At 60.8% G+C, this 14,473-nt stretch overlaps 1 protein-coding gene across 3 annotated transcripts; it reads left to right on the top strand.

Moving 5' to 3' along the window:
- The first annotated feature begins 77 nt into the window (after positions 1 to 77).
- DFFB (DNA fragmentation factor subunit beta) lies at positions 78 to 14,443 on the top strand. Of its 3 annotated transcripts, none has more exons than XM_072975539.1 (7): positions 78 to 371; positions 2,248 to 2,374; positions 4,148 to 4,336; positions 5,144 to 5,223; positions 6,197 to 6,367; positions 7,867 to 7,967; positions 13,377 to 14,443. In XM_072975539.1, the coding sequence occupies exons 1-7, from the start codon at positions 249 to 251 to the stop codon at positions 13,609 to 13,611; spliced, it is 1,026 nt and encodes a 341-aa protein (XP_072831640.1). In that variant the 5' UTR covers positions 78 to 248; the 3' UTR covers positions 13,612 to 14,443. The 3 variants fall into 3 exon arrangements, with proteins under 3 accessions (XP_072831640.1, XP_072831639.1, XP_072831641.1); XM_072975538.1 differs by having other exon boundaries at positions 128 to 371; positions 4,097 to 4,336; XM_072975540.1 differs by having other exon boundaries at positions 128 to 371; positions 4,097 to 4,336; positions 13,047 to 13,513.
- Positions 14,444 to 14,473: the final 30 nt, after the last annotated feature.

Below are 14,473 nucleotides of genomic sequence, written 5' to 3'. Positions count from 1 at the left end.
TGCCGCGCCTGCGCACAAGGCGGAATTGTTCTGCCGCTTTCCGCGCCTTCTGGGTAATGAAGTTCCCGCAGTGCGGCGCCTGCGCACAAGGCGGGGTCGCGCGGCCGCTTCCCTTAGACTTCTGGGTAATGTAGTTCCCGGCTGGGGGCGGCGCGCGTTCTTGATTCCCCTCGGTGTAGCACATTACGCGCCGAACCCCGGCGCTGCCAGCGAGGCCGGTGCACCCCTCGGGGCTCGAGGGTCTGAGGATGTCTGCGGTGACTCAGAAGCCCAAGACGTTCAAGCTGCGGGCTCTGCACAGCCAGAAGAAGTTTGGGGTGGCGGGCAAGAGCTGTGAGGAAGTGCTGCGGAAGGGGTGCCTCCGTTTACAGGTGCCCCGCCGGGCCGGGGGCTGGGGGACTGGGGGCCTCCGCTTGCAGGTGCCCCGCGGGGCCGGGGGCTGGGGAACTGGGGGCCTCCGCTTGCAGGCGCCCCGGGGGGCCGGGGGCTGGGGAACTGGGGGCCTCCACTTGCAGGCGCCCCGGGGGGCCGGGGGCTGGGGAACTGGGGGCCTCCACTTGCAGGCGCCCCGGGGGGCCGGGGGCTGGGGAACTGGGGGCCTTCACTTGCAGGCGCCGCGGGGCAGGGAGCCAGGGGTTCGGGGTCTGAGCGAGCCTGCCCAGAGCGCTGCTGGTGAGATGGAACAATGCTGAGCTGTCGTCTTGCACCCTCGGGACTGGTGGAGCTCAGGCTGCACCGAGCCACACAGTGTGTCCCTGAGTCCTGACCTGGTCACTGGGAGGGGACACTGTCCATGTCCCATGGGTGGAGAACCTGAACCTAACCATGGCTGACGGCCACGTGCCGGTCCCTGGGCCCCTCTGGCTTCTTCCGTGGGTTGTGGTGGAGTCCACATGCGGCCCTGTGAATTGGGTGCTAAAACCTTCATTTCACAGATGAGGAAACTGAGGTGCCAAGCGACTAAGCAACCTGCCATAGCTGCAGAGGATCGGCGGGCATTTAAACCCAGGACTGGCTGAGCCCAAAGCCTCTTAGCAAAGCCTCTGTGAGGGCGGGGGCTACCGCAAGCTGGGGCAATTGGAGTCCTCTGGGGCTTCTGGCCGTGCTTGGTGTCTGCAGAGATGCCGTGTCTTAGCAGATGGCCCTAGTGAAGCCTCTGCCCCAGTGCTCAGGTGCCCACCTGCGTGGGAGAAATTTGGGGAGAATAAGAGATGCTGCTTTTCTGTCTCAAAACCAGGCAGTGTGGGAGACGTCCGGGCCCCAGGGAATCCCTATTTCCGTGCTGTGGAGGGGTTCCCAGAGTCCCCCTCTGGCCCCTCAGCCCCAGTCAGAGCTGGGGGACTTTGTGGAGGGACCTGGGACAACATTTCCGTCTTTCTGACCGTGTAGGTCAGTACAGCTCTGGCCTGAGATTCAGAGACCAGTTCCCGTGGCCGCCGGCTAACCTGCTGCGTGCTCCGGGGCACAGCCACGCGGCATCTCCCCTCCTCAGTCTCCCCCCTCCTCAGTCTCCCTTGGTGTAAGATGAAGGGGTTGCACTCAGAGGCCTCTAAAGGCCCTTGCACACCCCCGTTGTAGGGATTTCAGCCCTCATTCTTACCCTTACTGTGTTACTTCCCTTGGCTGGGCTTAGACCAGCTGGGGTTGCAAATGTGTATGTGTGTGAGGTGGGGTGAGGGGAGGAATAAAAATTTACTGTAAAAATTCTTAAAATTGATCAGAGTTAAGCAATAGAGAACTCAGCAAGTTAACAGTCCCAGATGCTGGTCACAGTCCTGTAGACAGAGGCGGTGAGTCATCTTCAGTAAGATGTCCCCTTAATTAATCAGCGCCCAAGGAGACACGTGAGCGGGAGGTGCTGCATCCTGGCACCTGTTGGGCAGTGCGGGTGTGTTTACAGGCCTAGTGGAAGCAGTTAGCCGTCATTTCGGGAAACAGGCTTGGATTTTGAAGTGCCTGGGAGGGGCTCGTTCTGAAGGAGTCCGAGTCATGACTCCCACAGAGCAGTCACCGCCGTGTGTGTATTTTTGTGACTTTCCACGTCTTAGAACAACCTGCAGTAGGAGCTCTTGTTTTGATGTGCTCTATGCCCAGAGATAGCATCTCAAGTGTGAGTCTTCAGAACGTAGGTCCTCCCTGTACACCGCGAGGGCTGCAGGTGGAAAGCCCGTATGTTGCCTGCCCACGGTGGGCCCACGAGACCCAGTCCGGCAGCGCCCGCCCTGCTGTCCCCTCCCCTCCCCGCAGCTGCCCGTTCCCGGCTCCCGCCTGTGTCTGTATGAGGACGGCTCGGAGCTGACCGCAGATCGCTTCTGCAGCGTCCCGGACGGCGCGGAACTCGTGCTCCTCACTGCGGGCCAGACCTGGCAGGGCTGTAAGTGGTGGGGACCCTGGAGGTGGGCGGGGAACTGGTGGGGCTTTGGAGGTGCTGAGGGTCTTCCCCGGGGGTGGGGCACCAGCTCGGGGAGGGAGGGGTCCCCGTGCTCTGAAGTCAGAAGAGGGAAAGCCAGGAGCCTGGATGTCCAATTGGTTGTTTGCTGTGTCTTTTTTCCTTTTTAAAAACGTCCTTTTGTTTTATTTCTGTTCACTTAAGGTGTCCTAGTAACTCCCAAGGGCAGAAGGGAGGCCTCTGGCACTGGGTGAGGCGGACTGGAGAGGGTGGCTGCTCTGCTGCGGGGCTTTCTCGGGGGAGGGCTGGCGGCTCCTGTCACGCTCGGTGTCTGGTCTGCGTCGGTGTTTGCGGACACGCTGCCTTCGGGTGCACGTTGAGGCTGCCGCGTTCGAGCCGTGCTGTCAGAGGTGGGGGGGCCGTGTTGGGTGACAAGTGCTTCTCCGGAGACCTAGGCCAGTGGCAAGGTGTGTGCACTTCCCCCAGGAGGGCTGTCTGGCTCTCTGGCTTCTGTTTCAGGAGATGCTTCTGGTGCCCCGGGAAGGACGCAGAGCTCCGAGGACCGGGACGGTCCTGCCTTCTCTGCCTAAAGGACAGAGAAGGTCTAAGAGTAGCGGAGGTGTGGCCTCGCCCCTCTGCTGGAACTCTGCAGTCTGCAGGGAAGGCGACACGTCTGGTGTGTGCTCCAAGTTGCAAGCACTCTTCCTCTGTTGGACCTTGTCCTTCTAGAAAATTCCATCTCAGTAAAGTTGTTTAAAAAAAAAAGAAAAGGAGCTGCACTTTGCTTTCCAGAAAGGCAGCCCCGTCTTGTTTGCACAGCAGGGGCGGGGCGGCCTCCCCAGTTCTGGGTGCCTGGCTGGTTTTGTTTTAGCCCTTCTGGGGGGCGAGCATCTGGGGGCGAGCGGGCGCCTTGACTTGTGTTTCCCTCCTGGCTAATTGTGCTGACCACCCTCTCGTGGGGTGGTTTACCCTCTGAATATCCTCTTTGGTCACGTGCCTTTCGTCGGTTTTCTAAGTGGATTTTTTATCGGTCAATTTTGAGAGGTTCCCCCTAATCTCCTCTGGATCCCAGTCTGCCGTGGGGTCGGTGGTCTGCAGACGTTTCCTCTTTCTCTGCAGTTTGTCTTTTCATTTTCTTAACAGGGTCTTTCACGGAGTAAAGGTTTTTCATTTCGTCCCTTTTTCGGTTTTCTTTCATGCCCATGCTTTTGGTGTTCAGTCTGAGAACGTTTCCCGAAGCCCTAGGTCTCAGAGATTTTCTCTGTCTTTCTGCTCCGATTGCTACGATCATGTGACTTTTCTTTGTCAGCCTGTGGAGAGTGGATGGCACTGGTTGGCTTTGGAGCACCGAGCGTCCCCGTGTCCCCGGTACGCCTGCTCCTCCTGACCCCGGTGCTCGCTCGGGGGCTCACCGCTCTCGGGCACGTGCGGAAAGGCTCCAGGGACAGGAGGACAGGGCAGGGTGATCAGACATGAGGTCTCCAGGGGGACCCAGAGACGGCAGACTTCACTTGGAGGAGGGCGGCAACTCGCAACTTGCTTGTGTGGTTTCACTTTCCAGCTCATGCCCTGTTCCCTCCTCATTTGTCCTCTCACCACCCCCGGCCTGGGCAGCCAGGCCCGAGGCCCGGAGCACCAGGCTGAGGGAGGTCAGGACAGGGCTGGGCAGGAGGGGGGATCATGCGGGCATCCTTGCGTCTCCCCGAGGTGGTGCTCCGAGGACTGGTGGCCTCTCCATTTGTTCCCCCTCGATGGCAGATGTGAGTGACATCAGCCGCTTCCTCAGCGTGTTCCAGAAGCCGCACGCAGGGCTCATCCAGGCCGCCCGGCAGCTGCTCTCTGACGAGCGGGCCCCGCTGCGGCAGAAGCTCCTGGCCGACCTCCTGCACACCGTCAGCGAGAACATCGCGGCTGAGACCAGGGCCGAGGATCCGCCGTGGTTTGAAGGTGCTTGGAGGACTCGGGCCTGGAGGGAGCTGAAGGGGGTGGGGCGGGGGCTTCCTCAGAGCCGACCTGCGGGGAGACGGGTTCTATTTCAGCTCCGAACGCCAGGGGCTCCCTAAGTGCGGGGCCAGAGTCCGGGCAGCCCTGGGACTGGCCTTTTCATTTTTATTTATTTTTCAGTTACGGTAATGCCGGCATAACATCTTTATCGTTTCTAAGCGTGTAGGTCACTGGCATTAAATATATTTACATCGTTGTGCGACCATCCCCACCATCCGTTCTCAGAACTTTCTCACCTTCCTAACCTGAAACTCTGTCCCTGTTAAACACTCCCCGCCTCCCCCCCGGCCCTCCCTGTCTCAGTGAATGATCCCGTGAGAGCGGGATCACGCGGTGCTTACCTCTGCGCCTGGCCTCCTGCATTCAGCACCGTGTCCTCGTGGTTCCTCCATGTGGTAGTGGGGTGTCAGGATCCCCTTCCTTTCTCAGGCTGAGTGATATTCCATTGCGTGGATGGACCACATCTTTATCCATTCACCTGGGCTGCTCCCACCTTTGGCTTGGCCTGTTGAGCCAGGTGGAGGCAGCCCTGAGAGACTGCAGCCCTCTTGGAGAGAGGGCCTGGAGGTGCCACCGTGCTCCGTGCAGGGGGACCACAGATCCTTCCCAGACCAGCAAAATCCAGAGACAGCAGGCCCGTCATGGTCAGGACGGCTCTAGATGGAGCAGAGCCGGCGGCCCTCACGCTCCGCCCCTCCTGGGAGAGCGCGCTGCCCGGTCTCCAGGCGTCTCGTCTCTCTCCTCCGGCAGGTTTGGAGGCCCGGTTTCGGAACAAGTCTGGCTACCTGAGGTACAGCTGCGAGAGCCGGATCCGGAGCTACCTGAGAGAGGTGGGTCCCCGCTGATGCCGGGTGTGCCGCCGGGCAGGTTTAGAAGCGGGCTCTGCTGTCGGGACTCTGTTCCCAGGGTGGGCGTGGACGTCGGAGGAGCACCGGGCGGTGCGGGTGTGGGTGCTGGCGGACTCGAGCCAGCAGGACCATGTGCCCAGCAAGCTCCCCACCTTGTGCTCCGCACAGCAGGTACTTGGCTCCCACCCCTCAGAGTTCCACCCCTGGGGTCACAGATTCTGTCTCCCTCCGCTTAGCCTGAGCTCTCCCTGTGGGCTGGGACCAGAACCCGCCTGTGAGCTCTTCATCTGTCCAGCAGTTCAGTTTTGATGTGAACTCATCCCAAGTAACCATCTTGTCCACCGTTAGCTCTGACAGACGCCACACGGAAGTAGGGGGCAGTCGCTCTCTGTTCCCGGCTCCCCTCTTCCCCGTGGCCACCCTCAGGCTCCTCCTGTCGCTGAGAATGCGCCTCCTGCACTGGTGACCCAGTGTCTCCAGCACGTCATTCACGACCCCTGCTGGGTGCCCGCCCTCTGTCCTGTACTGGTCCATGTGCTGTCCAGCTGTCACTCCCGCTAGGCCAGGCGGTCTTCGCGCTTCTGCCCCAGTGCTCAGCACGGGCTCAGGTGCACCCCGAGGTGCGCAGCTGCGCCTCATGGGCAGGTAGGAGGTGACGCGGTGGTCATTCCCCACCTGCCCGCTTCCTCTCAGGTTTCTGGCCCCAAAGCAGCCAGGATGCCTAGAGCTTGAGTTTATCTGTGTACTTGTGACCAGAGCGCCATCTCTAGGGCCCAGAGAAACTCCCCAGGGTCAGACAGCCACGGTAGGTGTGAAATCAGACCCCCGCCCCCTGACCTCAGGGCTGTGCTGGGACCCAGGGGGCAGGGGCTCTGAGGACTGTAGCGCTGAATGGACTGGGAGCTCTGCCCAGGGCTCGTGGCCAACGTTCAGCGATGTCCCTTGCTTCTTCCAGGTGACCTCTTGCGCCTCCTTGGTTGGTGGGGAGGCTCAGGAAGAGTATCAGCGGATCGTGGGCGCCATGTGCCGGAAGCTGCAGGAGGCGCGGTACCATGGCAGCTACTTCGACAGAGGGGCTAAGGCGGGTGGCCGGCTCTGCACGCCCGAAGGCTGGTTCTCCTGCCAGGTGAGCGGGGCGCCTTCCCTGGGGCTACCCTGGCAATGGCCTGGACAGGTGGGGTAGCCCTTGTGCGTCAGCTCAGCTGGTGGGCCCCAAATGTCAGTGGTGGTGGAATCCCCCTGGGGGCTCTGGGAGGCTGCTGGGCCCCACCTGGAGCTCCTGTTCCAGCAGCTGGGGGTGGGGCCTGAGAACCTGCATTTCTGACGAGCTTCCCAGGTGATGTGGACGCAGGTACAGGGCCCTGCCCTTGAGAACTGCTGCAGGGGCTGAGCAGGACACACTGCGCAGGAGCAGGGCCCTGACCAGGCATCAGAGGAGGCATGCATTTGTTTGGGCAGCTGAGAAGTGTTCTGCTCCCCTGGCTAAGCCTTCTGGACGAGAGAGCCCAGGGGCTGCAGGGTTGAGGCTGGACGTGGCGTTCCGGGCCCTGGTAAAGCCTGGCGCCCTGCGGGGCAGCACCAGGCAGATGCAGCCTTCTGAGGGCTGGGCCCCCTCCGGGACAAAGCTGCGGGGGCATCACTGCGCCCTGGGGGCGGGCCGCTGGCCCTCGGGGGGACAAGCAGAGGCCGACCCACCGCCCCTGCTTCCCTCCTGCTGCCCTCCCTGCTCTCCCACGTGTGCTGGGCCAGGCCTGGTCCAGCCTCCAGTGCCGCAGGCATCGGGGGCTTTGGTGAGGGCCTGGGCCGCGAGTTGTCTGTGTTTACAAGGTTCCTTTCCAGGGCAGGCCCCTCCCACCTCTGGTGGCCTTCCTAGCGTCACTGAGGTCATCCAGAGCAGGGCCCAGGGGCGGGTGCGGCCTCCCTCCCCCTGACAGGCTCCTCGTGCCCCTGCCCGGCTAGTCCTTCCCCGGGTTTCGGGCCCTGACTGTCCCAGCACTGCTCCTTCCCGACTTGCTTCACGTTACCCCTTGTGACCTCTCGCTCCCGGGACTGTGACCTGAGCCCCGCAGCGTCGGGGGTACAAAGACCAGGCCTGCACCCCGACCCTGGCAGGCTCTCGGTCAGGGGCCTGTAGGCAAGTCGGCTAGGGGGCTTCGGGCAGGGGGTGCTGTGGGGGGACAGTCTTCTGGGTGGGGTGTAGCTGGGGGCTTCAGGGAAGAGGTGACGCTTTAGAGCACCCCTGCTGTCCAGGGTCTGTGTGGGGTCACGGACGCGCCAGGAGCCTGTGGAGGAGACAGAGAGGGAGCAGGTCATTCACAGCCCTCGCTGGTTGTGGGCCTCCGTTTCCCGCAGGGTGTGTGTGGTGGTGGCGTGGGAGGCTGCAGGTGTGGGAGGCGTGCAGTGAGGAGGCTGGCGTCCCCGACGGTGGGAGGACCGACTTGTCCCCACTGCAGAGCCTCACACTGGGGTGACGAGGGGACGGGGGTGCCATTCCATGGCAGATTCCTACTTGCCTGAACACAGACTGTTTCTCGGGCCTGAGCCCTGACTAGGCACCCCGTCGTGGGGGCGAGTGTGGGAGATGCTGCCCTGCCCCGTGGACATGACCTTCCTCTTTTGGCCCAGGGCCCCTTTGACGTGGACAACTGTGCCTCCAGACACTCCATCAACCCCTACAGCAACAGGGAGAGCCGGGTCCTCTTCAGCACCTGGAACCTGGACCACATGTGAGTGTGCGGTGCACCAGCCGCCAGTGCGCATGCCCCGTGGCCCCGGCGCCTCGTATCCCCTGCGCCCAGCTCGGGCGGTGGACTGCCCGGTGTCGGGGGCGTGCGGCGTGGAAGGGGCTGCGGGCGCCTGCTGTGCTTCCAGGCCTAGCCTGTGTGGGGCGTCCCTCAGCGCGGCGGCCTCTGACCCCCGCCCACCCCTGTGGGACCCTGAGCTCCCCTCCCACCGCCAGCTCCCGTCCATGGTGAGGTGCGGGGCGTTTCCTGCTTCACACAGGGTGAGCAGGTCCGGGCTGTGAGTGTGTCCTCGCTCACTCCGGAAAATGGGCGGAAGTGGAAATGTTGTTGTAACTGAGACGCTTTCCTCGAACACGCAGCTGAGCCTTGAGCAGCGGGGGTTTGGAGTGTGCGGGTCGCTCCTACGCGGCTTCTGCAGCAGTGCGTGCTAGGTGGAGGGCTGCACAGTGCGCGTTGGTCAAATCCGTGGATATGGAAGTGTAGATACAGAGGAACCCGTGCACGGAGATCCGCCTCTAGAATTACTCACGGACCTCTGCCTGCGTGGGTGCTGGCTCCCAACCTGCCCCCTCTGCCCTTGCGCGCGTCGCCGGGTTGCTCTCGAGCGGCCCCGGCCACGCGCTCGCTGGCTGTGTGAGCGCACGCGCCCTGCGCTTTGTCGCCGCTTGGTATCAGCATGCGTCTCTCCATTGTCCCTGTGATGGTGAGAAACGGATTCTCCGGTCCGGTGGCCTGACGGAGGCTGAGTGTCTCCTTGCATGTTTGTGTTCTGTGAAGAGGCTGTTGCTTCCTCTGCTCATTTTTTATAGGGCTTCGGTCTTACTAACTTGTAGGACTGCTTTACACGTCCTGGATGCTAGTTCTTTGGTGGGTTTTTGTGATACAGGTGTTTTTTCCACTGTTCATGCTTGTCTCCCAGTTCTGTGCTGATTTTGATCGTGCCAGGTTTGAATTCCAGCGCGCTGAGATGTGTCTCCTCCTTTCTGTGTGGCAGTGCGTCCGGAGCCATCCTGCCCTCAGTGGGGTCCCCGGGGGCTTCGGGGCGTCCCCTCCGGCCGCGGGCTGTGACCAGTCCTCCTGCCAGGACCACTTTCCTCCCTCCAGGACCGCCTCTGCCTCCTCCTTCACTTCGTTCATTTTGCTTTTACTTTTCATCCCTTCTGTCCACTGTTTCAGGCTTCTTCTTGCTGCTCCTTGAATTTGCACCTCTTTCGTGGGCTAATGTGTTCATTCCAGGTCTGCTTCTAGCTGCTTCCCGCGAGTGTGGCCATTTTATTGTTCAGGCCTAAGGAGTATGTCATTTCCATCGTGATGAGCTGGTTAGAAGTGGGCTGAGCTTCCGAGCACACGTGCGTTTGTTTTCAGTGGCCTCATGTCCCTGATTTCCGCTCCTGGTGGCCTGCTCCCCTTCGTGACCCTTTGCACCTCGTCTTAGCCTGGAGGTGGCGGCCTGGTGTGTGCACGTGGCTGGATCCCCCGCGACTGGGCTGGAGCTGGTCTGGTGGCTCTCAGCCCCTTTCCTGTGACCTCGGTGTGTCAGGACGTTTGGACTGAGTGTCCTGTGGGTCGTGTCAGCTTTTGTTCTCTCAGAGCCTGGGAGGGTCCGACACGAGCTGGAGCCCCTGGCTGCACTGGGGCCGCCGCCCGCCCCACGAGGTCGGGAATGGACAGGCTGGTGGCGGCCCTCCCGGTGTTAGGACAGCATCTGGCCACCAGGCCGCTCAGTCGGTGTTTGTTGAGTAAATAGTCAGTGTATCTGGACTTATTTTAAGCACTGTATTCTGTTCTGTTTTTTAAATTAATTTTATTTCATTATTTTTAATGGAGGGACCGGGGACTGAACCCAGGACCTGGTGCGTGCCAAGCGCACGCTCCACCACCGAGCTGCACCCTCCCCCTTAACCACTGTCTGCCCGGTTTCCTGGTCACCGTCCTGCTCCCTGCTGGCCTCCTTGGTGCTCTCTGTGGGTTTAGCTGCATTTTCTTTCCCCCCGAGCCCATCACCCCACCTTCCTTTGTTCGGGAATTAGATGTTTGCTGTGTCCTTTGGAGGGGCCCTGGAGAGCCAAGCACATCGGGAGCAGAATCGCGTCCTCCTCGCCCCCAGGCCCCCTGGGGTCATGCTAACATCACACCCCGCTGCCCGTGAGCGCTGTGCAGAGTGCTGGCTTGCCTGGTGGTCACGGTTTCTGTGTTTGCACGGCGCTCAGGTCCACTCCCTGTTGACGCCGAGTGTCCCCGAGGGCTTCCTTCACAAGGGTCTGGGGGCTGGCGCCGCTCAGTCGTAGAGAGGCCCCGAGTGCTGGCTGAGGTGACATGAGTTTCAGGCTGGCAGCCACCTGGCCAGCAGGTCTTTGAAGCCCAGACGCCGCCGTCTTGTGGTGTCTGTTCCTGACAAGGCTGCTGTCACGATGTTCCCTTCCTGCCTTTTCTGTGGCTGTGTTAGATTTTCCTCTTTCTTTCTGAAAATGACATGCATCTAGCTTAGATCTTTAGTTCAGATCCTGAGTGAGACTTGTCTCCTTTGTTCTGAAGACGATTTTCTCGTTTGGGCGACCTGGTCAGCGTCGGGCAGGGCTGCCCTGACTCTCTGGCCGCACTCGGCACCTGCTCCGTGCGCAGTGCCTGCTTCTGCGTGTTCCCAGCTCTGCGCCTCGCCCCAGGCCTTCCTGCCATGGACCGAGCTGTGTCCTCTGCGTTCATCTGCCGAAGCCCTAATCCCAGGCGACTGTACTGGGGACAGGACCTTCCGGAGGTGGCCAAGGCTACATGAGGCCCTGACCTGTCGAGGCTGTGGTCTTACTAGGGGAGCGGAGTCCCTCTGCCGCGTGAGGACACGGCGAGGACGCAGCCATCTGCTGGCTAGGAGGGGATCTCATCAGAGCCCGGCCGCGTGAGCGCCCTGCCCTCCGACTCCAGCCCCCAGAGCTGAGAGGGGGTGAGTTCCCGTTGTTTAACCCTCCCGCCCGTGCTGCATCGTCTGCCTCAGAGCCGACTGATGCATGCCCCGTACATTGAGCACCCGAATGCCCGCAGCAGCTCAGGCCCTAGTCGGCCCCCCAGTACACACTCCCTTTCTGGAAGTGCTTGGGGTCATTTAAAAAACAAAGCAAGCCTTTTCATACTAGTCTGCTTTCATTATTTTTATTTCTTTTAAACCACTATGATCATTTATTTCAAGCATGTTTATTTTATGGTTGTGTAGTAAAGAACTTAACTGTGCCCAAAGACAGGTCTGGCCTTTGCCCCCGACCCTGGAGGTCAGCTCTGAGCCCTTGGAGTGTCCTGTCTGCTAGGGGCTTCGTTTGCCTGGGCGGCCGGGGTCACTGGACAGTCTAACAGTGTGAAGAGGGTAGGGGCTTTGGGTCACATGGTTTCAGCTCGTCCTGGGCGGGGGCGCTGGGGGTGAGGTCAGCTGTGTGGGTGGTCAACTCTGCTCACGTGACAAGAGCCCCAGTAGAGACTCTGGACACCGGGGCTCGGGAGCGTCCCTGTCTGCTGACTCGTGTGTGTGTTGTCACCACCACTGCCGGGAGCAGTGTCCCTGCCTCCCTGGGGCTTTCTGGACTCTGCCCTGTGCATCCCTAATCTCGGGTGATTTTAATTTGCATCCTTTTGTGGTCATAGACCGTAACTGTAAGTGTGACGGCCCTCAGGGGCGTCTGAGTCCTCTCAGCACACCAGCGAGCCTGTGGGCGGTCTCGGGCCCGAGCGCTGCGGTCAGCGGCAGAGGGGGTTCTGTGTGAACCCCACTAGCCGGGGGGCCCAGGGCACTGCCGTCGACTGCTCCTCTTGCCTGTTGGCAGTGGGTCGCGTTCCGTGCGGTTTGTGTGTCTGGATGGTGAGCTTGTCCTCGGTGGGCGCTGTTTCCTGTGGGCAGCCTTCGTGAGCTGGCTTGTCCCCGTGCCCCTCCGAGTGGCTCTGCGCTAGTTCCCACAGACACCCGGCTTCCAGTGGTTCTCTAACAGCCACGGGTGGCTCTTGCCTGTGGTTCCCATTCTGCTGGGCAGCGTGACGTTGGACGTGTGCCTGCGTAAGAGGTTCTGCAGGTCCTGGTTTTCTGCGATGTTGGAGGACGGTTACATGAAGGGGGCCCCTGCCCGGCACCTCCCGGTATCTTTACCTTGTGCCCCCAGCCCTCCCCCTGCATCCGGCTTGGCCACGTGACTCCAGCAGACAGGAAGCTGGGAGGCCTGGTCCCTGCCTGCACGTGGGGTGTGTCCCCTCTGCGCGCCACCATCGCCACGCCAGGGCCCTGACCCCCTTGGGGTGAAGGGCCGGCTCCCCCTGCCAACGCCCCAGCAGAGCTCAGCCACGTGAGTGGGCCGGGCCAACCCGCAGCAACCACTGCGTTTTAGGGGGCTGGTTATGGACATGGTGGCTTTTCCGTCCTCCTCCCCAAGCCCAGGACACCCCCTCAGCCTCTCTGTTCCTCCTTTAACGGCTGGAGCGGGGGTCTCGCGCCCTCCTCTCCTGGCTCTTGAGGGCCTCTTGGGCCTCTGCCGAGACGGAGACCCTGGCGAGCTGCTGGGTGCGGCCCCGCCCTGTGTCTGGCAGGAGAGCCCTCTTCTTTTTCTTGATCTCAGATGTTTACTCATTTCTAGTTCGGCATTTCCTGGCGACGCGGGGACAGCGATCTACGTGCCAGTCTGGTCCCCGTGCTGCCCCAGCCCTCCTCGCCATGGCGTGTCCGAGTCCGTCCCATCAGGGTGCCACCTTTGACTCTTGTTCCTGGGAGGTCTTTTGAGTTGTTGTTTGTAAGTGAAACAGGCTTACACAGGCGGTGTTGTACCTGCTTCACTTGTCATAAAAGTACCAGGTGAGGCTTGGAAAGACAAAGTCGGACCCTTAGCCATCGTCGTCTCCGGGGAGAGAAGGCAGGAGTGAGATGGAAGGCTGTAGTCAGAGGTGACTTCAGCTTTACTTGTAAGTTTGCATTTAAAACATGTTCGTATATTGTCGTGTGATCTTTTGGTACCTCCGCACATAGATAAGCGTGGAACCAAGGAAGCCAAATAGTTGTTGATAAATATGATGATTTTTTTTCTGTGTACTTCTCAGTGTCGTAAAAACTACGCAGCTGTCTACTTTTCCAACGTGAGACGGGCCGGGGGCCTGCATGGGGCTGTGCCGGGCCAGCTGGCTGTGTGCAGGGATGGCGTGTCCACCAGCTTGTGCAGGAGTGTCCCCCTGTGCTCGTCTGGTGACAGCTGGATGGTCCTGCTCTGGCTGGGATGGTCCCTGAGCGGTCCCTCTTAACCCTTCCCCACCTGCCTTTCCTGGAAGCGGCCAAACCGTCTGTGTCTCCGTGAGCACGCTGCACAGAAACCACATCTGACCATCTCCAAGGTTAGCAGAGAACCAGCCTGACATCTCTGGCCTTCCCCGCAGAATAGAGAAGAGGCGCACGGTGGTGCCCACGCTGGCCGCGGCTGTCCGGGGCGCACAGGGCCGCGAGGTGGACTGGGAGTACTTCTACGGCCTGCTCTTCACCTCCGAGAACCTCAAGTTGGTGCACATCGCCTGCCACAAGAAGACCACCCACCACCTCCGCTGCGACCCCAGCAGGCTCTACCGAGCCCGGGCGGCGCCGAGGAGGAAGCGGCCGGCCCGCAAGCGCCCGTGACATGGACTTGTCAGCGGTGCCAGCCGCCACTCCTGGGAAGAGCTTGAAGAGCCTGCCCTGCGGACCCTGGCTTCCAGCGCGTTCCTGAAGCTGCTTCCCGACCTCTGCGAGCTCAGCTGCCGAGGACGAGTCTGGACGCTCCCGGGAGGCGCGGGGTCGGGCGCGGCCCGCTCCCGCCTCCCCGATCGGCGCCCCAGCCTGCCCGGCCCCTCGGGCTCAGGGAACCTGCTGTTTGGGCTTCAGCTCCGCTGTGTCTCTGCTCCCAGGGAGATGATGCTCCATCCTCTGGACTCTTCTAGGTGCTGGGGAGAGTTGTGACCCTTTTGGGGTAAGATGCAAGGACAGTCACTGCTGCGCTGTCACCGCAGAAAGTGGGAGCCCTCCAGGTGTGTGTCCGCAGGGGACCGCCGGACCAAAGGCAGTTGTGTCTTTGTGGGTCAGAAGTGGTCAGATACTACTTCATGTTCAGCCTTACACGTCTGCGTCCTGCAGAATCACGTGGCAGCTTCAGGCGTTTATGTGAGAAACGGGAAGCTGGCTGTCAGGTGGCACGAGGCTGTGCCCAGTGTGACCCCAGTGTCTGTCACTCCACGTGCTGGTTGTGCGAAGCCCGTCACAACGGACGCACCGCCTGTGCACAGCAGGGGTCCCGGGGGGCGGGGGGCGCGACTGGCTCAGGAAGGACTAATGCTCTAAATCACACATTTTATAGTACTGGAAGTTTTTGAAACGAGCATCTATTTCATGTTTTTAAAACTTACTTTTTTAAAGTTACGTTTTGTAGTATTTTACTTTTTATACTTACTGTAAAATCACAAAAGCAATAAAGATTTTTAAAAAATAGACGTATCTGAGAAGTTTG

Source organism: Vicugna pacos, chromosome 13 (genome assembly GCF_048564905.1).
Source record: "Vicugna pacos chromosome 13, VicPac4, whole genome shotgun sequence".
NCBI classification, from domain to species: Eukaryota; Metazoa; Chordata; class Mammalia; order Artiodactyla; family Camelidae; genus Vicugna; species Vicugna pacos.
Note: the sequence above shows the minus strand (reverse complement) of the source record. Positions and strands in the feature narration are given on the sequence as shown.

What these genes read in the sequence shown, in the direction of transcription:
- DFFB (XM_072975538.1), top strand. Translation starts at nt 249, where the DNA reads ATGTCTGCGGTGACTCAGAAGCCCAAGACGTTCAAGCTGCGGGCTCTG. An exon ending in GGGCCAGACCTGGCAGGGCT is followed by an intron (nt 2,375 to 4,096) that starts GTAAGTGGTGGG and finishes CGTCTCCCCGAG; the next exon opens with GTGGTGCTCCGAGGACTGGT. An exon ending in GGATCCGCCGTGGTTTGAAG is followed by an intron (nt 4,337 to 5,143) that starts GTGCTTGGAGGA and finishes CTCCTCCGGCAG; the next exon opens with GTTTGGAGGCCCGGTTTCGG.